This window comes from Panthera leo, chromosome C1 (genome assembly GCF_018350215.1).
Source record: "Panthera leo isolate Ple1 chromosome C1, P.leo_Ple1_pat1.1, whole genome shotgun sequence".
Classification (NCBI taxonomy): domain Eukaryota; kingdom Metazoa; phylum Chordata; class Mammalia; order Carnivora; family Felidae; genus Panthera; species Panthera leo.
This window is the reverse complement of record NC_056686.1, coordinates 101,966,157-101,993,978: the sequence shown is the minus strand read 5'-3', so window position 1 is coordinate 101,993,978 and position 27,822 is coordinate 101,966,157. Positions and strand designations below refer to the sequence as shown.

The window sequence follows — 27,822 nt, the reverse complement described above, 5'->3', positions numbered from 1 at the left end:
GAATATATAGTTAAATCTCAATTGTTCAAAATTTAACAAAGCTAAACTCTTATAAGTGGCACGCTTTCTTCAGCTTAAAGCATCAAATGTCAAGGTTATAGCAGACATCTTTTCAAAGCGCAGTCTTGGGTAGGTTTTAGAGGAAGAATATATTCACTTAATTTCATATATTCTGAGCATTTACATTATTACATGATGATAAAGTAATAATTGTCTATGTTATAGTTTTTCAAAATAGAATATTTGAACCATCTGCATTATTTAAAATTGGTTTTCTGGACTCCATGCATCATAATCTGTGGTGAGAGGGCCTAAGAATCTCCTTTTAAAACAAGTATTTTAGGGGCACCTGGGTAGCTAAGTCCGTTAAGCATCCAACTTCAGCGCAGGTCATGATCTCACAGTTCGTGAGTTCAAGCCCTGCATCAGGCTCTCAGCTGTCAGCGCAGAGCCTGCCAAGTATCCTCTGTCTCCCTCTCTCTCTCTGCCCCTCCCCTGCTCACATACGCTCTCTCCCTCTCTCTCTCTCTCAGAAATAAACAAACATCAAAGAAGAATATAAAATAAAAATAATAAAACAAGTATTTTAAATGATTCTTTTTGCACATTAAGGTTGAGAACCACTGGTCTAGATTAAGAGACTCTGAATTGTTCTCTCAATTATCAGAAGACAATAAAATTATGCTTAGAATACTCTTGTTTCTGAGGTGGGAAATGGATTAATACAACTCTGAGAATGAAAGCAAAATGGCTTTTTATCTACTATAACATTAAATTAAGTTGGTAGCTTATTCACTAAGTATTCCAGGCGATTGAGCTATCCCATATGTGGAAATGTAAGAGGTTGACTAACTGAAAAAATTAATGCGCAGTAAACCGGTGATAAAAGCTTCTTCGAGAGTACTCAGAACAGCAGCAAGAGGAACAGCCAACTTTGGTAACATTTGATGTTCTCTTTTTGAATCCTTGTGGAGTTTCCGTTTCTAAGATGGAGTAAAGAAGAAATACATATCAAAACAGTGCAGTGCTGTTCCAGCATTTCGTTAACTTGGCTGCATTATCAAGACTGTGCTGTTTACTACTTCCTCACATGGTGCTAAGTGCTCTTGGGTGTCTTATTACTTAAATCCTGACATTTGGTGCCCAAGGCATCTTACAGCCTGTGCAGAGGAAGTTGTCAACACAACATCTCCCATAGTTCTGGGTCTATTCCCTAAACATTTTGGATTTGACAAATACTGTTTCCGTCCTCTTCAGGGCAGAGATGTAACATCGACATTGATGAGTGTGCCTCCAATCCCTGTCGCAAGGGTGCGACGTGCATCAACGACGTGAATGGTTTCCGCTGTCTATGCCCCGAGGGGCCCCATCACCCCAGCTGCTACTCGCAGGTGAACGAGTGCCTGAGCAGTCCCTGCATCCACGGGAACTGTACCGGAGGCCTCAGCGGGTAGGTGGCTGCCATGTATGAACAGTTCCTTATTGACTTGTGTCAAGCTGGTTGGGTTTCGGAATGGGCCATGCCCTGTGGAAGTCTGTCAGGGACCTGAGCTGAGACTGAGTCGCAGATTTTGGTAGTCTCCTTGAGTCTTCCAAACCACCACTTGTGCTCTGCCTTCCATTGCTGAATAGGTAGAAAATAGGGTGGGGCGGGGAGGTAGTCAGTTCATGGGAGAAGTCCAGCGTTATTTTGTGAGCCTTTGGCAATTGTGCTTTTAGTAGTTATTATAAGATTGAGTTCTGAGGGAGGTTCTATTTGATTTTTCCCCTGCTTAAAAAAAAGCTCCTTTCTGTTCTATCATGGTACCAACGTGTGCCACTGAAGTGGGGCTGGTCTCACCTGACTTTAGACGTGACCCTGATAAGACATCCATGGTTTGCAAGCCTCTGAGATTGTGTGATGTGTTGGTAGGTACTTTTCTAGAAACTCAGAGTGTGATGTTAGGTCACAAGAGATAGATCTGTACTCTTGTATGCTGGCCGGAAGATAGGGCTCTGGGCATTGCCATTTGCCATACTTAACAACAGGTGAAAGAACAAAGAGTGTATTTAGAGGTAAAGGAAAATCAAATTATTTCCAGATGAATTACCTCGGTATTCCTGTTTCAGACTATGGTAGCCTGCAAAGCATCGCAACCCATGTACCTTTTTCCTAAAGATCTCCAGACAAGAGAGGCTTTTATTTCCTGGTAACATAGTATAAGTGTTAATAATGTTCAGATTGTGAACAATGTATATATATTTTGCATACCTTCATTTTTGTTCCTTTTCCTGCTCAGTTTACCTTAGGTGCTTTCTGGGGCAGGGTTTTAGGAGAGAACAGCAAAGCATGTCTTGGAAGTCAGACATCCCAGGAGCTCTCAGAGAGGCTTAGAGTCTCTGATACTAACCTACTTCTTGGGTGTCTGTTTTGCATTAGAAACAGATGATCCTAAGGTTTGCTTTATTTTAGTTTTATATATAATAAAAGTGCAGATTTATCCATGTTAATGTGCCTTTCAAAAATTTTTTTTTTTTTAACGTTTATTTATTTTTGGGACAGAGAGAGACAGAGCATGAACGGGGGAGGGGCAGAGAGAGAGGGAGACACAGAATTGGAAGCAGGCTCCAGGCTCTGAGCCATCAGCCCAGAGCCCGATGCGGGGCTCGAACTCACGGACCGCGAGATCGTGACCTGAGCTGAAGTCGGACGCTTAACCGACTGAGCCACCCAGGTGCCCCTTGTTAATGTGCCTTTCAGATTGACCCAATGTATTGTACCAAACACTGTTTACACATGAAAGCTCACTATAATTAATTAATTTCTCCAGCATCTTTGTGAGCTGGGAAGCACCAGAAAAGTCTGTTTACTGAGTAGTCCAGGTGGGACCACATAATTCATACTGTGTCCATGGCAATCCAAGTATAGGTTCAAAGAAGAGTAGAAATGAGATTAGCTTACCCATGAGCTCCTCTGTCCCTCATTTCTTCACCAAGTCTTGGATTTCATCTAAGACTCAATTGTACATTCATCCTCCACAGTCAAGAATATTATCTGTCTCCTTTCAGATACAAGTGTCTCTGTGATGCAGGCTGGGTTGGCATCAACTGCGAAGTGGACAAAAATGAATGTCTTTCTAACCCATGCCAGAATGGAGGAACTTGTGACAATCTGGTGAACGGATACAGGTGTACTTGCAAGAAGGGCTTTAAAGGTGAAAGCCGTAGTGCATATTTCTATCTCCCTTCATACAGTTTTCTTATTGCATATTCTTTGACTTACCTCTTCCTTTCCCTTTCTCTATTCCTATTCGCTCATATAGCAAACATAACTTGAGAAGTTAATATTTATAAGGCACTTGGGGAGTAAAAACATAAAGATACATAGATTCTACTAGCAGAGAGGTGAACTACAGGACTATTTAAGCTGAGCAGCTAGGACTCCACTAATACAACTTTGGAAAGATGTTCTAATTGTAAGCTTCATGGTGCTGGTTTGATTCTGTTGGAATTCACAAGAGATCTGGGGAGTAGCATGAGAATATTGCCTTACTATAATTATGATAGCAATAATGCCATGGAAGAATCCATGCATTCCAAACTCTTCCAACAAATTATCTTACACATTGAGATAAAATATATAGCCAACTAGGGCCTTCTGGAAACATGTATTATAATGGGTGTTGTATAAAATCATTTTCTGAGTTGTTATTGTTGTATTTCCACCATAAATTTTCACTTAAAAACTCATGAGAGTGAAATCTGTGGGTAAATCATTTATCTTGTACTCCTCTATCCACTTAGTCATTGATTTCCCCACTCAAAAATTGTGCCAGGCTACCAAGATACATCAGTATGTTTCAGAGTCAATTTACTTATTTGAAAGCTTTCTGAGAGTATATATATTTTAGTCATTAATTTTCTGATATATTACATTTGCAAAGAAATTTAAAAGCACTTTTACTTCTTTGTTTCCTTGAGACTTGCTGATCAATGAACTAAATAAAACTCAAAATGTAAAATCCCAAATTGTACGGCTGGTGAGTAGAAGAGTACAGTGTGAGCCCAGACCTCTGTGCTCCCAGACCACCGTTTTTTTACAGTGCTGTAGTTGCTCTATCTTGAGGCTCTGTGTCAGGCTCTATTGAAGATGCAAAGGTGTGTAATATTTGGGTACTGGTCTATCCCATTAATGCTTCCTTACTTTTGTCTTTTTCACAGTAGGAGTAGATTCCATGTCTTGGATCAGGGGAAAACAGTTTTATGGCTTCAGAAAGTACTACCACATCAATGGTAGAGACTGTGCATATGAAAGAGTGGGCATAAATCAGAGGCTTTGATTATGCATTAAAAAAATATTGTCCCTTGATAAATTATACCCCCTTTTTAGGCCCTGACAGCCACTTTGTATAGAAACAGCTGATAGATCAGCAGATTTTTAACCTCAATGAGCTTCTTAGTCCATTGTTGAGAAATTACTTATATTTGGAGGTATATTCAACCTTTCAGCTATTAGAATATACTTACTCCATTCATCCTTTTAACTGTCTTTTACTGACAGACTATATGTCAGGGACTTGTCACTGAAATGAACGAAGAGGTATTCCAGGAGCCTAAAGAAATTCAATTTCTAAGGTAGTTAATATTTGCCATGAAGAGGATTGCTTAGTAATTGTTAAAAAAAATTTTTTTAATGTGTATTTATTTTTGACAGAGAGAGAGACAGAACATGAGTGGGGAGGGGCAGAGAGAGAAGGAGACACAGAATCTGAAGCAGGCTTCAGGCTCTGAGCTGTCAGCACAGAGCCCAACATGGGGCTCGAACCCACGAACCACGAGATCATGCCCTGAGCCGAAGTCGGACACTCAACCGACTAAGCCACCCAGGCACCCCGCTTAGTAATTTAAATAATGAGGAGGCTAACAGAAAGTTTCACTGTTTTGGGGTTTTCTCCCTTTCTGTCTATAGGCTATAACTGTCAGGTGAATATTGATGAATGTGCTTCAAATCCCTGCCTGAACCAAGGAACCTGCTTTGATGACATAAGTGGCTACACTTGCCACTGTGTGCTGCCATACACAGGTGAGTTCTGCAAGTGAAGGGACCAGAGGGGACCTGTGTTCTTGCCTTGTCATTCTAAACCTCTGAGTCTCAGAGACAAGAGTCTGTGGCCCAGTGACGCTTCTCTGAGGAATCACTCCCTGGTCACCATCCTGCTCTCACTGACTAGATCTTGAGCTCTGAGAAAACACTGTGGCTTCCCTAGATGCAACTGGTAGGGAAACTCACATGCCTTCTTTGTACTTGAGGGTTTAAATGTTTTTTGTTTTGTTTTTTTTAATTCTGTCTGACTGCTGGTTTCATTCATTATTTGACTGGACCCAGTGTTGTCATGGCCTGTGCTCTTAGTCATAGTTCAATAATAACAACAACCACCACTTATTGATAACTTACTATATGCCAGACACTTTGCATATTTTGGATTTCTTAATCCAGTGCTCAAAATAATTCTGTAAAGTAGAAGTTCCTATGACCATTTTATGCTGAGGCAAAGAAAAGTTACTTGCTGAAGGTCACAGAGGTAAGTGGTAGATCTAGGATTTGCCTCTAAGCCTCTCTCAGTCCAAAGTGTGTCTTCTTAACTGCCCTTCTTCTCCTTACATTCAGTACCACTACCTCTCATTCAGAGAGGTATTGCCCCTTGGATGACGATGACACACACAGAAGACAAGGGTGTGACTTCATTTCGTATCAGGTGTTCTTTGTTTCAGGTGGTATTTTAGGAGTGTGCTTGGACGTTTCTTCTTTGTGTTCTCCTGCCTCATTACTGCCGTCTTGTGATTGGTTGTATTTGTGTGGCTTATTTACCTCCTTATCATCCATTTTCTTCATCTGTGGAGAACAAAACAGAAACATGGATGGTGGCTTTGCATGTTTCTCTAGTATGCAGCATGCAGGCAGGAGCATGGCTGAATTCATACTCCCGTGATGGGCTGGTTGTAGTAGCTGTTACCAGTGACTGCGGCTGTTTAGAGTGACAGAGTGGCCAAAACCAGAACTCTGTTACCTGAAAGACTTGATGTGATGTTGTTACCTTGGCCCCTCTTGGGAAGAAATGTTCATGTAGGCAAATAGCGTTTAGTCAGCCTCACAGATAAAAAATCAAAGTTATTGGAGATCCTTAGCTATTCTCAGACAAAGGAAGTCTAAATGATGCAATTCATAATGACAGTGCTGATCACATTTGCTAATAGTAAGAGCATCTCCCAGCCATAAAGACTGAGACTTGATGGCTGCAGAGAGATATAAGCAGGTCATATCATTATGCTCAGTCATATCATAGTCTTACCTGAGTATAATTTAGGTGTTCAGCTCATCTTGAAAATACTTATTTTATCTTCTTGCTATCCAGATCTCTTAAGAATATTTGGCTGTATGCTGGCTGTTGGTTTTTCTTCAGATTAAGATCCCGATAAAAGAATTTACTATTATATTATATTAGACTGAAAGCCTATGCATATTAAAATTTTAGTGCTGAGTGTGGCTAAAGGTTCTATCATTGAGCTTTGCCACTATGAAGGGAACTAAGCAACATTGCCTTCCCTAGTGAGCCACTCTTCTGACCCAGATACCTTAAAAATGGGTTGGGTATGTTGGTGAACATCTGTGGTAATTTTTTTTTCTTCCTGAATATGAAATTTTAGGATAGAATTTTAAATTGAGTTAGCTGTAACTTGACTTTAAAAACACCCTCATCTTCTTTTAATAAAAGCATTCCTTTCCTTGTTTGCCTGTGCTGGAAGCTTATATTCCATATGCTAAGGCAGGAAATATTGATGTGCAAATTTCAATGTCATGTTGTTGATGTTGGTATGAGGAGGTATGTTACTAGCTGATCAGAATAACTTCACTGTTTCCTACCTCCCATGGCCTTCTGATCAACTCCATTGCCTCTGGAACAGGCCAGCAGAGGTGGTGGGGAGTAGAAGGCTGTATTGTTGCCTCTTCCTGGCCCACATGAAGGAGGATCTGTGTGGCTGAGCCTCTGAGCCACACAGACTCTTAGCTGTGGAGATGCAGAAAGTATTGCACCAGATGGACACAGGTGTCCAAACCCATGTAACCACACATGATAATATGGATGAGAGCAGCCCAGCAGTTGTTGAGTGCTCACTCTATATGCTAGGCTCTGTGCTAGTGAAGACTTCATGAACATTTTGTTTTTCATTTAATCCTCCAAAAGCCTCTGTGAGTTACATACCATCCTATTTCTCATTTTACTTATGTGTAAGGCTCAGAGCAGAGTAATAACTTGCCTGTTGTTAATATACCAAGTTAGAGCTAAGACTCAGAAGACCCTAAGTCTCTCAGATTCCAAAGCTCTTAACTGCTACCTTAGTCTTGAGTTCAGAGAGCATCCTTTGGTTTAGAATTTGCAAAATTTCAGTTTCCTTGGCTATTTCTCTAAATTCTGTCATTTGCTTTACAGGCAAGAATTGTCAGACTGTGTTGGCTCCCTGTTCCCCAAACCCATGTGAGAATGCTGCTGTTTGCAAAGAGGCACCAAATTTTGAGAGCTACACCTGCCTGTGTGCCCCTGGCTGGCAAGGTAACAACATGAGAGTTAGAGAAACCAGAAGCTTTAAACAGAGTGGTCAGATCATCAGATTAACATGGAAGGCCCAGGTCTTCTGAGGCCTGCTTGTTGTCATGAGCACTGGCTTTGTACAGGAATGACCCAGAAAGCCTTTTCATTTTCATGTCTTTGGGGCCCTCTAGTGGCTGGAAGCCTCCAGCCTGAGTCTGAAACCATGATGTTCTCACAGTCCCTGGGCCCTTTGTGCCAAGGGCACAAAGCCTTATGGGACTTCCCAAAGTGGGAGACAAACCAGAATATCCCCATCTATCCCAGCTGAAGCTTGGATCTCCCCATGCATTTCTGTGGGACTCACTTTCCAAAGACAGGACCATTCATCGCCCCTGTGTTTCTAGGTCAGCGGTGTACAGTTGACATTGATGAGTGTGTCTCCAAGCCTTGCATGAACCACGGTCTCTGCCATAACACCCAGGGCAGCTACATGTGTGAGTGTCCTCCAGGCTTCAGCGGTATGGACTGTGAGGAGGACATCGATGACTGCCTTGCCAGTGAGTATGCCGGCCAGCTCCTAAGCCCCCTGAGGCACTTAGGGAGCAGAATAGAGCCCAGTCGAGGCAGCTGCCTCTCAGTGCTGAGACTGGCCATCCCAATAGCTTATCACATGTTTTTAATATTAGTATTTTTTATTTTTTTAAATGTTTATTTATTCCGGGGTGGGGGGGGAGCTGCACACATGTGCACATACGTGGGGGAGGGGCAGCGAAAGAGGGAGACAGAAAGACTCCCAAGCAGGCTCTGTGCTGTCAGCGCAGAGCCGGATGCGGGGCTCAGTTCTGTGAACTGTGAGATCATGACCTGAGCTGAAATCAAGAGTTGGACACTTCACTGACTGAGCCACCCAGGCGCCCCAATATTAGCATTTTTTAAATCTTCTTTGCAAAGCCAGTGGCTTTAGGAGTTGAGGCAGTAGAATCTCTTTAAGAGGTTCCTAACTGATTTTTGTATACTGACAAATTGGGGACAATGCTATGATAGCTTTTTTTTTTTAAAACAGATCCACTGAGGTATAATTAGTATATAGAAGTATACTACCAATATTTTAAATGCACAGTGTTGACATTTAAACCATAAGTAAACATAATGAACATATCCATCCCCCTAAAAATATTTTATTTTGTAATTTCCTTCTTCCCCCTTCCCTGTCCCAGGCAACAAGGGATCTACCTCTGTCATGACAGACTTACTTGCATTTTTAATAATTTTATATAAATGGAATCATCTAATGCAAACTCTTTTTGGGGGAGAGGGAGTATGACTTATCATTTAGCATATTATTTGAGACTCATCTATGTTATGTGTATTAGTAATTCATTCTGTTTTATTGCTAGGTCATATTCCATTATTTGGATATACTTGAATTCACTAGTAGGACATTCAGCTTGTTTTTAAGTTTTGAGATACTATAAATAAAGTTATACTCTCTTGAGTAAATATCTAGGAGTGGAATAGCTGAATTATGTAGTAGGTATATGTTTCACTTTTCACCAAATTGTCAAAATGTTCTCCATGGTGGTTCACCATTTTCATTCCCACAAGCACTGTTTGAGAGTTCCAGTTGAACCACATCCTCAAGAACACTTGGGTGTGATTGCTCTGAATTTTAGCCTTTGTAGTGGCTGTATATGGTATTTCACAGTGGTTTCAACTTGAATTTCCCTACCTATTAAAAATTTTGAGCATCTTTTCATGTGCTTCTTGGTCAGCCATATATATTACTTGGTATAGTATCTATTCAAAACTTCTGCCCACATGAAAAATTGTATTATTTGTCTTATTATTGAATTGAAAGAGTTCTTTATATTCTAAATACAAATTCTTTGTCAGATATTTGCCTTACAACTATCTTCTCCCAATTGTACCTTCTGTTTTTTCTTTTGAAGAGGAAGTTTAATTTTGATGAATTTCAGTATATCCATAATCTTCATTCAGAGTTCATCTTATCTTATTTAACAAACCTTTACCTAACCCAAGGTCACTGAGGTTTATCTTCTTTGATTTCTTCTAAATGTTTTATACTTTAAGGGGCACCTGGGGGGCTCAATGGGTTAAGTGTCTGACTCTTGATTTTGGCTTAGGTCATGATTTACTGGTTTGTGGGATCGAGGTCTGCATCAGGCTCCTCGCTGATAGCATGGAGCCTGCTTTGGATTCTCTCTTTCACTCTCTGTCTGTCCCCCACCCCGCCCTGCTCCTCCCCCCACCCCCCCAGCTGGCTTACTCTCTGTCTGTCTCTCTCAAAATAAATAAATAAATAAACTTTAAAAAATAAACAATAAAAGTTGTATACTTTTAGCACTGACCTTTAGGTCCACAATCTATTTAGAGTTAATTTTACATGTAGTGTGAGTTTTAAAGATTTTTCTTTTTAGACTTTAAAGAGTAATTTTGTGTTGTAATCTTGCTAACCTCACTTATTAATTCTAGATTAGTTTAGCTTCTAAGTTTAGTTTAGATTTCTGGAATTAAAAAAAAATTTTTTTTAAGTTTATTTTTATTTCTTTTTAGAGAGAGATAGAGAGCAAGCAGGGGAGGGGCAGAGAGAGAGAGAGAGAGAGAGAGAAAGAGAGAGAGAGGGAGACAGAATCCAAGCAGACTTCGCATTGTCAGCACAGACCCCGATGTGGGGCTCAAACTCAACAAACGATGAGATCATGACCTGAGCAGAGGTCAAGCATCTGATGCTTTACCAACTGAGCACCCAGGCACCCCAGGAATTTTTTTTTTAACAAATAATCGTGTAATCTCTAAATAAGTATAGCCATTCTACATTTTAATTCTTTTTAAATCTATATACATTTTCTTTTTCGTACATTGTTGCACTGGCTAAGACTTTTAGTAAATGCAAAATAGAAGTAGTAAGAGAAGCAAATCTTTCTTTGTTCTTGATTCTGGTGGGGGAAGCATGTATGTAGTTTCTTGCCACTAAGTATGATGTTACTTTGTTGCCACTAAGTATGATTTTGGGGTTTTTTTGTTGTTCTTCTATCAAGTTGAGGAATTTACCATATACTCCTAGTTTGCTGAAAGTTTTTTTCTTTTTATGATGAATGAATGTTGATTTTTTTCAAATGATTTTTCTGTATCTGTTGAGGTGATAATATATTTTTTAATATATAAGTGAATTATGTTAATTAATTTTCAAATGTTAAACCTTAAATTCCTGGGGTAAATTCTGCTTGGTCATGATATATTCTCTCTCTCATATGTTATTGGATATGATTTCCTAAAGTTTTGTTACAAATTTTTGTGGGTATATACATTCATTAGGGATATTGTTCCCCAATTTCTTGTACTGTATTTGTATGGTTTTGATACAAAGGCAATGCCAGCCTCAGAACCACTTGGGAATTGATTCCTTTCTATTTACTGAAAGAGTTTGTATACAATTGGTATTACATCTACTAAACATCTAGGTCTGGAACTTTCTTTCTGGGAAAGTTTTAATTGTAAATTTAATTTCTTTAATAGATATAGTTATTCAGGGTATCTATTTCTTTTTTATTGAGCATTGGTAATTTGTATCTTTCAAAGAATGAGTTTTACTCTAAGTTGTCAGAATTATTGGCATTCATAATATTCCCTTATTGTGCTTTTAATGTCTGTAAGATCTGTGATGATTTCCCTTCACTGATTTCAGATATTGGTAATTTACATCTTCTCTCTTTTCTTTGTGATTGCTACTGGTAGAAGGTTACAGATTTTAGTAACCTTTTCAGTTTCATGATTTTTCTCAATTATTTTACTATTTTCAATTTCATTGATTTCTGCTCTTTATTCTTTCTATTTTGGATCTAGTTTGCCCTTCTTTTCCTAGTTTAAGATGGAAGCTTAGACCATAGACATAGTAGGCATTTAGTGCTTTTTTTTTTTCTCAAAACACTGCTTTAGCTGTATTTCACAAATTTTGATATATCATGGTTTTTTTTTCCCCCAACTCAGAAAATACTTTTCTAATTTCCATTTTGATTTGTTTTTTGACTCATAGATTATTTACAAGTGTGTTCTTTAATTCCAAATATCTTTTTTAATTAAGTTTCTAATTTTAATTCCAGTGTAGTTAACATGAAGCATTCTATTAGTTTCAGGTGTACAATATAGTGATTGAACACTTCCATACATTACTCAGTGCTCATCATGATAAGTGTACTGTTTAATCCCCATCACCTATTTTACCCATCCTCCCACCCACCTCCCCTCTGGTAACCATCAGTTTGTTCTCTATAGTTAAGAGTCTGGTTCTTGGTTTCTCTCTCTCTTTTCCCTTTGTGCATTTGTTTTCTTAAATTCCACATATGAGTGAAATCATATGGTATTTATCTTTCTCGGACTGACTTATTTTGCTTACTTAGCATTATACTCTAACTCCATCTATGTTGTTGCTAATTCCAAATATCTTTTGTTGCTGATTCCTTCCAGATAGTTTTTGTTATTGACATCTAGTTTAATTCCATTGTGATCAGAGAACATACTTTTTTCATCTATTGATTGGATTATTTAAAATGCATTAAAGCATGTCTTATGGCCTAGTCTTATGGTCTGTTTTGGTAAGTGTTCTGTATGCACTTGAAAAGAATGTTTATTGGGGCGCCTGAGTGGCTCAGTTGGTTAAGGGTCGGACTTCAACTCAGATCATGATCTCACAGTTCGCGAGTTCAAGCCCCGCATCGGGCTCTGTGCTGCCAGCATGGAGCCTGGAGCCTGCTTCAGTATCTGTGTCTCCCCCTCTCTCTGCCCCTCCCCTGCTCATGCTCTGTCTCTCTGTCTCTCAATAATAAATAAATGTTAAAAATTAAAAAAAAAAAAAATGTTTATTTTATGTTTTTTTTTTTTTTTTTTTGGTGGAGTGTTCTATAAATGCTATTAATTCAAATTGGTTAATAGTATTTTTAGGTCTTCCCTGATTTTCTGTCTGCTTATTCTATAAATTATTGACAGAGTGATATTGAAATCTGCCACAATTATTTGTCTATTTCTCCTTGTAATTCTATCAGTTTTTGCTTAATGTATTTTGAAGCCCTGATATTAAGTATATAAACATTTAAGATTATTATGTCCTCTTGAAGAATTAGTCCTTTGTCATGAAATGACCTTGTTTAACCCTTGTAACTGATATTTCGTACTCTGAAACCTCCTTTACCAGATATTAATATACCTACTTAACTTTTCTTTTGTTTATTGTTAGAGTATGCATTTTTTCCATCCTTTTAGTTTTGGCCTATGTGTGTCTTTAAAGTATGGGTTTTTTTTGAGAGCATATATTGAGTCTTGCTTTTTCTCTTCGCTCTGATACCCTCTGTCTTCTAAGTGAGGTGTTCATGCCATTTAAATTTAATGGTTGATGGCGATATGGCTGAGTTAAATATTTGCCATCTTACATTTTACTTTATCTTTTTCCTTCTTTTTTGCCTTCTTCCTCCCCCCCCCCTTTTTTTTGGCCTTCTTTTGGAATAATTGAGCACTTTTATAATTACATTTTATTTCTTCACTGGCATATCTTTTTTTTGGGGGGGGTGGTTTTGAGTTTGCAGTATGCAACTCTAACTCATTAAAATTTACCTCAACTATACTACTTTGTATAGCACATAAAAGCCTTACAACAGTATACTTAAATTTACACTACTGCCCTCTGTTCTATTGTTGTCATATAACATATATATCATAAACCCCCCAAAATATTATCTTTGCTTCAAATGGTCAACTAATTTTTCAAGAAATTTAAAAAATAAATTAACAGCCCTTATACTTACAACATATTTACAGCTTCTGGTGTTTTTCATTCTTATGCATAGATATGCATTTCCACCAAGTGTCATTTTCCTTCTGCCTGAAGAAATTCCTTCAATATTTCTGGTAGTGCTTATCTCCTGGTGATTAATTCTTTCTGCTTTTGTGTTTTTGAAAAGGTTTTTATTTTGCCATAGTTTTCAAAGATATTTTCATAGGGAGTAGAGTCCAAGTTGACTTTTCCCTCCAGCACTTTCCAGTCATCCTTTCATTGTTTTCTGCCATGCATTGTTTCTGAGGAGAAATCTGCAATACTTTTTACATTTGTTTTTCTATATGTTATTTTCTCTCCCATGGCTATTTTTAAGATATTTTCTTTCCACTGAGTTTTAGCAATTTGATTATGATGCCCTTCATTAGTCTTCATGTTTCTTTTGTTTGGGGTTCATCGACCTTTTTGGATAGATGGATCCAAATTCAAAAAATATTGAACTACTATTTTTTCAAGACCTTTTTGCTTCCCCTTTACAACTTTTATATCATACATCTTTTAGGTTGCTTGAAATTGTCTCCCTACTCACCAACATGCTATTTTACTTATTTTTTAGAGTTTTTTCCTCAGTGTTTCATTTTAGATAATTTTATTATTTGAAGATATCATGATCTATCTTCAGGTCGCATAAACATTTCCTCTTTAGTGTTTTGTTTGCTGTTAATCCCATCCAATATATATTTTTCTCTTCGTTGTATTTTTATCTCTAGAAGTTTGATTTGAGTCTTTCTCATAACTTTTTTCTCCTTGTCATGTTCATGCTTTCTTCTTCTTGAACATACAGAGTATATTTATCATAGTTGTTTTATTGTCCCCACACTTATTCTACCATATGGGAAATTCCTGGGTATGTTTCTGTTGTTGATTTTTATCCTCATCGTGAATTATGTTTCTTCTTTGCCTGCCTGGTAATTTTTTATTGGATACTAGACTTTAAAATAATCTTTAGAATATATTGAAGCTTTGTTTAAGGATCATTTGGAAACAGTTTGATCATTTTGGGTCTTTTCTTCAGGATTTGTTAGGTCCAGAACAGCCTTTAGTTTAGGGCTAAAATAACTTGCTACTGAAACGGTACTCTCTGAGGATCCTACTTAGTGCTTAGTTAGGAGGTCTTTTCATTTTGCCTGTCATGGACATGAGCTATTCTCAGCCTAGTATAAACTCTTGGGATTGTTCTGCCTACTTTTTTCTGGCTCTTTCCTCAGCTCTAATAGTTTCATCCTATGCATGTGATATACTCAGTTACTTATCAGTACTCACTGCTTAATCCGCGCTCAGTTATCTGTGTGGTGATTAAATCATTAAGCTTCAAACAAGGTTATCACAGTGAGTTAAGAATAATGGCACCTGGGGCGCCTGGGTGGCTCAGTTGGTTGAGCGTCTGACTTCGGCTCAGGTCATGATCTCACAGTTCATGAGTTCCAGCCCCACATCGGGCTCTGTGCTGACAGCTCAGAGCCTGGAGCCCGCTTTGGATTTTTTGTCTCCCCCTCTCTACCCTTCCCTGCTCATGCGCTGTCTCTCTGTCTCTCAAAAATGAATAAACGTTAAAAAAAAAAAAAAGAATTTAAAGATTAATGGCACCTAATTCACAGCAAACATAATTTCAGACCATCATATGGATGGCACTAAACTAGGTCCTGGCAGTGCTAAAATAGATAAAAACCCAGTGCTTACATTCATGAAATTCATAGTATATTAGCAAAAAAAAAAAAAAAAAAAAAGATACATAGACAAATTCAACATTGTGTAACAAATAGTGAAGAAAATTAAGTCCATGGCACAGTCGATGGAGAAATTTAAGGGACTGAAATCAAATTATTTGGAACCCTTTTCCACATTAATTGTTACATCAGTCAAAACTTTCAGTACTTAAAAATTTTCCTATTTGAAGTAAAACTAGCAATATTTACAGTTAGCTTAAAATAATCCAGTAAATTATGGTGAGTTCCCTGAAAGATATTATGGAAATTACAGTAGCTGTGTGCTATGTACTGTGGATAAGAAGGGATAATGTGATTTTTGCAATTTTTCCACTAAAGATCACAGATGGGCCTTAGAGTAGAATTAGCATAATAGATGAATAAGGTAATAAATATCCCTCGTATAAAAAGGGGCTACATTACCCACCTGATGTTTAGTTCTCCTTTTATGTAAGTGACCTGTCTTTGCAGTTTGATTTTAAAGTCCTCAAGAATAGGATCTACCTCTTATTTTTCTTGTTCTGATTTATATGCCATCTGTATTTCAGAGGACCATGCCATGATAGTAGCTCAAAATTCGTTGATTAATTGCTGTGAATCTAAACTGTTCTAAGATTGAGCTATGTGTTATTTAAAATTTTTTTAATGTTTCCTAATTCTACCTAAATCTAGAAAATAAAACAAGAGAAAGAAGAGAGAAGGAAAGGAAAGGAAAGCTGAAGGGAGGGAAGGAGAGAGGGAAAAGATAGGAAAGATCGAGAGATCGGCACAGGGGGCTGATTAGTATATATCCTGTCCTACCCCACCCACTCCATCACCACATGGACCTTTTGAAAATTTGTACTGATAGTTTTGAGATTCTGTGTATTGGGGGCACATATTTGATTAGCAAGTATGTGGGGGACCAATGTAAGTTTTAGGACTGTTAATTTTGCAAAACTGTTAGTGGTGTATGTTTAGTTCAGTCCAGTTGTCAAACAGGTTAAGAATCTCAGGCAAGTGTTAACTGCATTCATTTTTGTAAATGGAGAAGTCAGGGCAAAATAGATGTAAAGAAAAGTCCAGATAGAGACAAGGCAGAATTGTTACTGTTATTAGTGTGATTCAGTTCAGGTCGCTCATCTTTATAGGTCTAAGATGAAATTGATGCTGTAGTTCACAGCTCTAATTCTTGTGTGTAATGACTTAGATCCTTGCCAGAATGGAGGTTCCTGTGTAGATGGAGTAAATACTTTCTCCTGTCTGTGCCACGCTGGCTTTATTGGGGATAAGTGTCAGACAGACATGAATGAGTGTCTGAGTGAACCGTGTAAGAATGGAGGGACCTGCTCCGACTATGTCAACAGTTACACTTGCAAGTGCCAGGCGGGATTTGATGGAGTCCACTGTGAGAACAACATCGATGAGTGCACTGAGAGGTGAGCAAGCCATATGCTGAGACACCAGTGTCTTATGGGGAAAAGGGAGAAAGGAGCACAGTAATGGGATTGCAGGAATAAGGTGTCCATTTGGGTCCAATTCCATAGTCCTCTCCTGTTGCCCCGTTCCTGATTCCCTTTGGATGTGTAGTTAGCAGGTCAAAGGTCAGAGGTTGAAAAGCTTAGTGGGATGGGTCTTCATTTGTTTCTAATGCTTGGGAACAGAAAGAGTTATAATTCTGTTCCATTCTCCTCTTGGTCTCTTGTTCATTTCAGCTGACAATTTAAAAATTCCTGTTTCTTCGCAGATTTTTCATCACTCTTTAGTAATTTCTGAGTGGTTTCTTTCTATCTTTCTTTTTTTATTCCAACAAGTTTATTCAGTTTCTCTTTCAGAAAGAAATCTGGAGTCAAGAGCTATTTATGTAGCACTTTTCTTATAAGTTAAATTGACTTAGGGATAAAATGAAATGTGATACATGGAAAACCACAGAAGGACTGGGTAAAACCTGGAAACCTTCGCTTTCTCTAGGAATCTCTAATAAACTCAGCCTTTTAAATACTCTGAGCTTTTGGGGTGTAGAAAGGAAGCCAGGAAGCTGACTGGCACTCGGTGTAATTTGGAAAAAGAAAATTTACTAGATCTAGGAGTTTAAGATGCTTAGGAGCATTGGCCTCTGTAACTTGTTAGCTTCTAGGAACCTTACTTTTTGAGGAGCAGGTGTGAGGAACCACATTACATAGCTGGAATTGCTCTCTCTGCTTCTTAGCTCCTGTTTCAATGGTGGCACGTGTGTCGACGGGATTAACTCCTTCTCTTGCTTGTGCCCTGTGGGCTTCACTGGCCCCTTCTGCCTCCATGAGATCAATGAATGCAACTCTCATCCATGCCTAAATGAAGGAGTATGTGTTGATGGCCTGGGTACCTACCGCTGCACCTGCCCCTTGGGCTACACTGGCAAAAACTGTCAGGTAATTACATTTCATCCCACTCTGCTGAATATTACAGTTCTCTTCTAAGCAGAATAAACCCCTCCTAAAAAAGAAAATTTTGTCTTGGGGGATGTCTCTGAGATAAATCTAATAGCTGGTAGATTCCAAAATGGTGACATTGGCAAGATTATACAGATTAACAAGCGTAAGACTGTTGTAACAGGCTAACCAAGAACTACAGAAAAACACATGTGGGAAATAAGCACATAGATGTTTTTTATGTTGGAAATACAAAAAGGGAAGTAAAGAATAATTAAAATAGTCTTTAAAGGTCAGATACAGTTTCTAGGGGGATAATGATAATAATTACCATGTCTTGCAGTGTTATTCTCAAAACCAAGTTAGTCACATGTCTTTTAAATTCAAATATATAAATATACATTTTCATATACTGTTAGGATGGAAGGACCCCTCAGAGCCAACTAGGGCAGCTTTTCATTTCATGGAAGAGGAAACTGAGTCCCCAAGGAGCAAAGTAACCTTTCCGAGGTTTCATACCAAACAGCATTATGTTTAATTTTATGCTGTTTTTACCTCTTAAACAATGATGGGATGATAGAATAACAGAACTCCAAAGAATTTAGGATTAAGTGGCCAAATTTAACTAGCCTTACAGGGTACGCTTCCATAAGGCTTTGGCTGTATTGGTCATGCAAATAACCACCACTGCATATTAAACAGCTTGATGCTGATTCTGTGGATCAGAAGGACATTCTTCCTCGGGCTTTTGTTCATTCTCACAGTGTGAGGTTACATGTGCCAAGAGAACTCTCCACCCATACCCACTGGCACCTTCTTTCATGAACACTCCATGTTGTGAGTGTGACCTTGCTCTGCCCGGGGGTCAGGTCACCACATGTGAGCTAGGGAGAAAGGGACTAGTCTGCTCATATTCTTTGCCTCATTTTTCATAAGCTCGATTTTCTCCCTCCAGGTAAGCTCTGTGGCAGCTTTTAGGTTTAACAGGCTTTAAGTCCTTTTACTCATATCCACCATGGACAGATTTGATTGAGACCCATGTAGATTTGTCCCACAGGATTAGCACAGGTGTCACGGACCTGTCTGTTAGCTGTAACTTTCTTTCTTTCTGGCCCTACGGGGAGGGGGTGGGTCACAGATCTGGACATAATCATAACATTAGGAAATAACTTAACCTATTAAATATTAGACTACCTCAAATTCTTAAGCTTCTGTCGTAACAATTTTTTTTAAGTAGAGCCAGAGGAATTAGACTATATAAAATGATGAGATTACCTGGGAACACTGGACTATTTTAAGGCTTGGGTGAGGGATATATATATATATATATATATATATATATATATATATATATATATAAATTTTTTAAATTAGTGTGCTTTCCTTTGATTCTTAAAATGCAGTAATGCAGTGTGACATTTTCTTCATTTCTGGTATTTGGATATTGATGTACATGTATGCTTCCGTTTTCAGACCCTGGTGAACCTCTGTAGTCGGTCTCCATGTAAAAACAAAGGTACTTGCGTTCAGGAAAAAGCAGAGTCCCGGTGTCTGTGTCCGTCTGGATGGGCTGGTGCTTACTGTGATGTGCCCAATGTATCCTGTGAGGTGGCGGCTTTCCACAGAGGTGAGCTCTGCCCCCTTGGGCCCTGGGGTCACTCCCTGAAGTATCAGCCAACTAGCAGTGTTTTAGAGCAGGTATTGTTATCGTGGGATGAGAGGGAAGAGCGGACAGGGGTGGGTGGGCAAGGCTCTACAGACAGGGTCTGAGACGGAAGGTGAAAGGGCAGAGGCACAAGCTTAGAGGTTTCAAAAAGAAATGTATTTAAAATGAGACAAAGGCATATTCCACTTTCAGAGCTTATTTATTTTTAATATAAATCTGGTGCTAAGTGTCATAAACTATACAATAGTACAGTTAGTTGGTCTGAACCTGATGTGTTGTGTGCTCTTCTGTGATATCTGTCCTGTACTGGGCTTCCTAGGGGTGTCCATTGACCACCTGTGCCAGCACTCTGGCATCTGCATCAATGCTGGAAACTCGCATCACTGCCAGTGCCCCCTGGGCTACACTGGGAGCTACTGTGAGGAGCAGCTCGATGAGTGCTCATCCAACCCCTGCCAGCACGGAGCCACTTGCAGGGACTTCATCGGCGGGTATAGATGTGAGGTAAGATGCGCTGAGCAGGCAGAGGTCAGAGACCTCCCAAAGATGGCTCAACTATTGTGAGCCCTAGCATACTGAATTTAGCTGCTTATGACTTATTTTTACAGTTTATAATTTTTTTTTAACTGATCATCATTACATTGTTTACTGATCACCATTTCTTTCAGTTCTCTTGTGTAATAAGTTAGCATAGAGATCTGCAACCGTCTCATTCCACAGAGTTGCCTTAGGATTCAGAGCCAACATTCACTGCCAGAGTGCATTTCACAGGCCAGCAGCTCAGTGGCCCCTGGCACTTCCCTGAATAGCAGCTGAGATAGGAAAAGCCACTTTGAGGTGTGTCCCAAGTTGCTTAGCCCGTTCCATGTAGCATCACACTAAGTATTACATGTATATATTTGAGGAAGTGTGTGTCTTAAGGAACATGTCGCCATCTTCCTATTGGCTGGGCTGATAATGGTTACAGCAAGATGTTAACAGAACACCAGAGACTTGAATTTGATACCAGTTCAGGCCACCTAGGAACACCAAGAAAAGCGTTACTTCTCGTAAATGAACCAAAGATGGCCTCTTTATATTGGCCCTGCAGTTATTTCCTCCCGTTAGTTCAAAAGCCACCAATGCCAAACTCAAATTTTTACACATCCAGTTGTTTTAAAAATAGCCCTAATGAGCAGATTTTTAGCCATTCAGAGCCTTCCTGTTTTGTGTATTCTGCAAAACTGTACCCAATATCCGTAAGCCATAGGTAAGCCCCAGGGCATAAGGACCCCCCACCAAGCCAGTGTTGCCCTTCAGAGCTTTCTGACCAGATACTCTGGCTTGGCTGTAGAGTGACATCACCAAACATGTAAGCCCCCTCTCTGTTACCCCCTTCCCTTGGAATTCACTTGCCCTCCTCTCCCTACCGTCCTTCCTGCTCTGGACAGTCTTGTGCTGTGAGGGAAGCCCTCACATGCAAACCTGTCAAAGCACTAGCCAGTAAAGCCACTTCATGGTCAAGGTCTTTTTCCCTCAATCAGCCCTGAAATCGCTCAAACCCCATATTAGCTAGCACTGCACACCCCATCCCTGTCTCAGCCAGTTTCTCACACATACATGCGGTTTCCTGAATCTAGAGGTCAATAAATGCAGTGTGTTAACTACATACCATTGGACTGAGTTATAGGGTCCTCATCACATAGCAAGGAATGTGTATTTTAAAGATGGAAAAACCTGCACAGAGGAGCAATGAAAGTTTTGTGCAGGGGCAACTCTTGAAATATCCCTCAGAATATTCAGTCCTTGCCTTTGCTATAAAGTGGCCTTTCAGCTGGAAGATGTAAATGCCAGTAAGCTGCAAGTTGGCCCGGCATAGGATGATTGGTAGGACGTGTGATAGTGCCAGAGAAACGTGTAAGAGCTGGGTGGGGGCCGGGGGGTGAGCAAAGGTATGCAGCAACCTTTGAGATCTCATTTGCTCTGGTGGTCTGTTTCCAACAATGCTCCAGTGTTTCTTCCTTTTTGCTTGTTCCTGTCAGTGTGTCCCAGGATATCAGGGTGTCAATTGTGAGTATGAAGTGGATGAGTGCCAGAATCAGCCATGCCAGAATGGAGGCACCTGTGTCGACCTTGTGAACCATTTCAAGTGCTCCTGTCCACCAGGCACTCGAGGTATGAAGTCAGCCCTACCTGTCCTCCATCTAGGACATTTTCTTAAGTTATAAGTCCATTTTTGTGTGGAAGACGTTTTTAAAAATTAACTATTTAGTTCTGGATTCTGGTCATTCAAGCCATTTCCTTCTCTCGTCTCTTGCCTAGTTGTGATGTTCTGACTCATGTTCTCAGTTCTGTCTGGTGGTTGTTGCCATCTGATGTTCCGTGAAACACAGAATGTGGAAATGATACAGTGTTGCAGCAAGATTAGCCTGGTTAGCAGGATTTCTTGGTGCTTCAAGGGAAAATAACTAGTGGTCTCTTGAATAAATAATTCACATTTACTAGTTTATGTATTTGTTTAAACCTGCCAAGTTTTGCCTCCATAAGGTGGGGGAATGAATGAAATGAAAACATTTGCTTATTTCCATAAGCCCAGGGGAGGAAGTTGATGGACTACAGCTGCAACTAAGAATTGCAGTCAAGCCTGTGGAGTCCAGCCCTAGACTGAATGATGGAGCATCGGCCCTGCCTCCAAACAGTCTTCTGGAGAGAGCTCGGAGTATTGTTTGCTAGAAGAGGTGTACTTATAACCCTACCTGTTCTGAGCAGCCTGTAAAAAAAATTAAAAAAAAAAAAAATGCTGCTGAAGCCATCCACGATGGTGAAATTCATTCTCAGTGTCAAAGAGAATAGAATGTCAGGGAAGTATTTACACTTAGACCTTTATGTTCATGAATTTTGACAGTTTACCTTCCTTGAGTTCAGAATTTGGCTAAATTAAAATAGGAGAGCACCCCCACTAATAGGCTAGTCACTGAGCAATGAGGTTAAAGAGGAAGAGAAAACTCAAGAGAAATGGGTTTTTAATATCTGAAATTTGTCCTGTGAAAAGGTGAGTTGTTCTCTGCTCTAGAAATCAGTAGTTCAAAGGGAAGTAGAAGTGATTTTGATTCATTATTAGTTTGTTCCTTTTAGTAATTTTACCGTTTAGGACAAGCTCTGATTCTGGTGGTGGTAGATCAAATCTCAGATCTCATTGGCTTAACACAACAATGTTTTTCGTTTGTTTGTTTTTGTTTTTGTTTTTTTTGGTCACTCAAAGTCTGAGTGTGTTGAGCTACCTCTCTCTCTATTTTAGATATGCAGTTGCAAGCCCTTGGCCTCCAGGGCCTGCAGGGCAGAGGAGGAGAGACACTTGTAGGGCCATGCAGCAGCTCTCACTACCTCAGTCTGAAGGTGACGCACATCATTACTGCTCACAGCACACCAGCCAGAATTAGCAAAATGGTCTCTGCCTAACTCCAAGGGAGACTGGGAATGTGGGAGAGTACATGGATATTTGCTGCACACTAAGATTTGTCCTATACCATAATCATTTTATAAATTACAGATGTCAGTCTTAGAATGGACCATTTCATAAAGCAAAAAAGTTCTCTCTTCTGTTTGTTAAGGATAGCTTAAACATAGTTTTGCTATTATTATTGACAATCTGTTTCTTTCCGTACTTTGTACCTGTCATCCAACTGCTTTTGACCTCCAGGTTTTTGTTTTTTCATGTGAAATCCTTATTAAGGATCCCTTGTGCAGGGCAAGTTGCTTCTCTCTTGGTACTTTCAGAATCCTGTCTTACGACCTTTTGGTTATGATGTGTGTAGGTATGGATCTCTTTGAGTTTATCATCAGAATTCATTGCGTTATCATACTATGTGTGCTTGCTTAGGTATGTAGAGTGGTATTTACTTCTCCCGGCTTGACTTCTCTGTCCATTGGTAAACACTCAGGACCCTGTCAAATCCTAGAAGCTCATTGTGAGAGTTATCACAAAGATTGTTTTTATTTCAGTATTCCTGACCTTTGGATCCTGGCCTGGGGAGCACCTCCAGTTGCAGGTCGAGGGCTGACTATTCTTCCTGTCTCTGCTATTTTCCTCCAGGCCGAGGTTGAGCTCATTGCCACTTGACAGGTCTGTCCACTACTGCTGGTTCCCTCCTGACGGGAGGCATCAGCGTCCATTTTACTAGCAGTCCCTAATTACCAGATATTCTGTGAGAGTGGAATCACAAACTGGTTTTGTTCTTTACTCTTGTGTTTTTGATTTAGTTTGTGAATAGGCAATATATGCACATGGTCCAAAATTTTATATGTAGATGCACACGCAACAAATATATACACATGTAGCAAAAGCGTGAGGTGAAATCTCCTTCTGTTCTCCTTCCCCATACCTAGTTCTTCCTCTCCCACCACCAAGTAACCTCCACTTTATTTTACTTTCTTGTGTATCTTTCTAGAGTTTTTTATGTGTCCTTCAGAATTTCTTTATGTGTGTAGTAGTCAAACACAAAGATATTTTTACTTACCCACTTCTTACTCTGAAGATAGTGTATTATTAGTTACCCTCTTGCACTTGATTTTTTTTTTTTCTTTACTTAATTGGAGATGTTTCCATATCAATTTGTAGAACTTCCTTAATCTTTTTCATCCTACAGAATTCCCTATTAGCATACCATAGTTTATTTAACCAGTGCCCTAGTGACAGGAATTTGGGGTTTCTTGCATGTGTACATTTGTAGATAAATCTTCAGAAATGGAATTGCTGGATTAGAGAATATGTGCATTTTGATTCATACTACTGAATTGCCGTGTATCAGCATACTGGCTTCTCCACAGTGTGTGAGGTTGGACGTCTTCTCATCTACAAATCATTTGGTTTTCCTCTTTCAGTGGTTTCTGTTTGTCTCTATATCCTTTTTTCCTGTTACATTATTCATCTTAATATTTAACAGAGATTATCTATGATACAAAATATTATCAATATGTTATTTTTTGTCTTTGATTTTCTTTATGATTTTTTTCATGCAGAGCTTTTTCTTTTTTCTTTGAAAGATTTTTTTTTAAGTTTACTTATTGATTTTGAGAGAGTGTGTGTGTGTGTGTGAGCAGAGGAGGGCAGAGAGAGGGAGAGAGAGAGAGACTGCCAAGCAGCTCTGCACTGTCAATGCAGAGCCTGATGTGTGGCTTGATCCCACAAACCATGAGTTCATGACCTGAGCTGAAACCAAGCCTCCCAGGCACCCCCAGAGCTCTTTATTTTTAATCAGATTGGAATTATCAGTCTCTTTTTATGGCTTCTGGATTTTGAATCCTAATCAGCAACACCTTCTACACTCTAAGACTGTAAAGGAATTCTCCCATATTTTCTTCAAGTACTATAATACTGGAGCATTTTTCCATGTGGCTGCTGATTTGTCCCAACACAATTTACTGAATATTTGATCTTTTATACAATAATTTGAGATGGCACCTTTATCAAATTATAAATTCCCATGTGTTTTTGGGTGTTTTTCTGGAAGTTCTTATTTGCTTTATTGTTCCATTAATTTATCAATACCACTCTGGTTTAATTATTAAGGATCTTTGTTTTCAAGGTTTTCCAGGCTATGGTTATAGTTTATTTTTTCATATAATTTTAGAATCAGATTGTCTGTTAAAAAATCCTTATGGCATTTTTTTTTATTGTGGTCACATTAAATTTATGAATTTGTGTAGAGAAAAGTAGCATCTTTACAAGGAGGAGTCTTCCTAACCAAATCATAACATCTTTTCATTTATTCACATCTCTTTTGTGTCTTTCAGGACTATTCTAAAGTTTTCATATAGGTGTAGTACATTTCTTTTTAAGATAATTCCTATAATTAGAACGCTCACTCTCAGTCTCTCAAGTAAATATTTTAAAAAAAGAATATTCCTATAATTTATGTTTTGCTATTGCTATTGAAAATGAGGTATTTTCTTCCATTTTTCTTTCTTCTTTTTAATAGTCTTGCTTGTATTAGTGTATGCTACAAATGCAAGTGGCGGGAATACAGAACTGTTCTCCTTTATTTTGTAATTTTTTTTTAAGTTTACTTATGTATTTTGAGAGAGAGAGAGTGGGACAGGGTCAGAGGGAGAGAGAGTCCTCAGCAGGCTCCACACTGACTCAAGACTCAATCTCACAAAACTGTGAGATCACTCCCTGAGCTGAGATCAAGAGTCAGACACTTGGGGCACCTGGGTGGCTCAGTCGGTTAGCCGCTGACTTCAGTTCAGGTTATGATCTTGCACTCCGTGAGTTCGAGCCCCACATCGGGCTCTGTGCTGACAGCTCAGAGCCTGGAGCCTGCTTCAGATTCTGTGTCTCCTTCTCTCTCTGCCCCTCTGCCTCTCATGCGCTCTGTCTCTCTCAAAAATAAATAAACATTTTTAAAAAATTAAAAAAAAAGAGAGTCGGACACTTAAACTACTGAGCCACCCAGGCACCCCTCTTTTGTAATTTTTTTGAATCATTCATGGAACCAGCTCTAGAATTTTCATTGATTTCTTTTGTAGTTTCTCAAAAATATTTACAGATATTCATACTAGACGGCTCATTTACATCTATAGCACATTAAATGAGTTCTGTTTTAAATGGAATAACCTTTGAGCTCTCAACAGGATATTTTCCCTATATTTTTTAAAAATAAGAAACTAGTACACATTACTTTATAGAAAAAGTCAGTGGTCTAAAACTTAAAACATATCACTCCAAAGTTAGTTCCATTCTTACCAATGTTTTTCCATACTCCTAATTTATGTATTTATTGTTATAGTCTCTTTTGAACTGTTTTTATAGTTAGAATCAAAGGAGTAAATTAATGAAAACTCCTGGGTTTCTCTTGAGCTCCAGATTCCTGGTCTCTCAGGTGGGACAAATAATGCCAGCGACCCCACAGGTGACCGCTTGGGTGGGTTGTGGCAGAGAGTATGCATGAAACACCGAGTGGGTTCTTTCCTTCACTCTTTCTGGTCACTGGGAGCATGGCAGCTGTCATGGATCAAGCGTGTGCTTCGCCTTGCCCAACCTAAAATGTCCCGTCACAGATGGAGCCGTGTAACCTGAATAACTATAAAGTGCCAACAAGGGTGGCTGTCTTTTTGCTGGAAAGCAGCTTTCCGAGGTTGTCATCATCCTTTGTCTCTTCCCTTTCCTCCAGGCCTGCTCTGCGAAGAGAACGTTGACGACTGTGCCGGCGGTCCCCACTGCCTTAATGGTGGTCAGTGTGTGGATAGGATTGGGGGCTACAGTTGCCGCTGCTTGCCCGGCTTTGCAGGAGAACGGTGTGAGGGGGACATCAATGAGTGCCTCTCCAACCCCTGCAGCTCTGAGGGCAGCCTGGACTGCATACAGCTGACCAACGACTACCTGTGTGTCTGCCGCAGTGCCTTCACTGGTGAGAGCCTCCCCGCCGCCCCCCGTGCTCTGAGGCCCTCTCCGAGGGCCTTTGAGTGAGGAAATTGGGCTCTTAGGTCATGACCTAGACCCAAGTGAAGCTTTTCCTACGTCTGAAAAACTAGACCAGGTTAATTCAGAAGCTCAATTTTGCCTTAGGTCTGTGCTTCATGAATGTTATAGTCTACCTCTGCCTTTTTTTTTTTCCCCCTAAGAGATGCTTTCTCTTTTGTTATACATTGATTATATCATACTGTAGCAGAAATATAAAAAAAGAAATAGAATGTTAGGAGTGGTTGAGCAAAAATCCATTTTTTAATTGGGGCAAAAAACGTATAACATGAAGTGTATCATCTTCACCATTTTTATGTGCACAGTTGAGTGCTATTAAATACATTCACGCCGCCATGCTGCCATCACCAGATCCATCCACAGAACTCTTTTCATCTGAGGAAAATAACGTCTCGTGTTCAGAAACCTTACATCTACTCTGGTTTCATCACGCTGCCTCCCTTGGCATGTGATGACCTGGGTTACTGGTAGTCACTGCCACAGTGACCTTCTTTCCATCTCTGGAACCCAGAGAGGCTCCGGATCTTCTAGGTCACCTAAGGGGAGTAGGTCCACATGGGGATGTGTTTAAGCACAGATCAGTTCACGAGAGTACGTACTGGAAAGCTTCAGGGAATGATCTGCACAGCTGAGAGCTGACCAGGTCTCTTCTCAGGCTCTTCTCCAGAGAGAAGCCTTCTCAGACTTCTCCAGGTCTCTTCTCAGGCTTCTTTTCTTCACACATTGTAAAGATGGCCAAGCTCTGCCTCAGAATAGGGGCTTGTCATAGGCATGCGTTAGTTACTTCTGAAGATGGGCAGCTTGGTGACTTTGGGGGGAGTAAAATAGTTTCTAACTGTGGCAGTGTCATCAGATACTCAGAAGTCTGCCTGGCATTTGTGGAGTCATTCTAAACCTTATGCTGTAGTAGTGTTCCTTGGGAGTCGGATAATAGGCTATAGCAGTCTGCTTAGTAATAATTTGGCAAGTTGGACTCTGCTACATTCAGAACCCATCTCTAGACTTTTAATTTTCAAGATATGTTACCTTTAAGAACTTTGGTAATTTATGAAGAATGGAGGGATTTTGCCTGGATGCAATATCAAAAGAGAAACCATCCATTATGAACATCATACGTATTGAGGCAATGCTGGACAGAAAGAGTATGAGCAGTCTCTCCACAGCCTCATATTAGCCACGATGTGCTTT

General features: G+C 39.5%; 1 protein-coding gene across 2 annotated transcripts in view; it reads left to right on the top strand.

Moving 5' to 3' along the window:
* Positions 1-27,822, top strand: part of NOTCH2 (notch receptor 2) — a 163,594-nt gene that overhangs the window by 119,023 nt on the left and 16,749 nt on the right. For both annotated transcript variants that reach the window (XM_042953671.1, XM_042953670.1), the window contains exons 13-23: positions 1,258-1,450; positions 3,049-3,194; positions 4,949-5,062; positions 7,470-7,589; positions 7,973-8,125; positions 16,309-16,537; positions 17,308-17,509; positions 18,983-19,136; positions 19,495-19,679; positions 21,197-21,329; positions 26,327-26,563. In XM_042953671.1, coding sequence (XP_042809605.1) covers positions 1,258-1,450; positions 3,049-3,194; positions 4,949-5,062; positions 7,470-7,589; positions 7,973-8,125; positions 16,309-16,537; positions 17,308-17,509; positions 18,983-19,136; positions 19,495-19,679; positions 21,197-21,329; positions 26,327-26,563 — 1,866 coding nt within the window. The remainder of the gene's footprint in view (positions 1-1,257; positions 1,451-3,048; positions 3,195-4,948; positions 5,063-7,469; positions 7,590-7,972; positions 8,126-16,308; positions 16,538-17,307; positions 17,510-18,982; positions 19,137-19,494; positions 19,680-21,196; positions 21,330-26,326; positions 26,564-27,822) is intronic.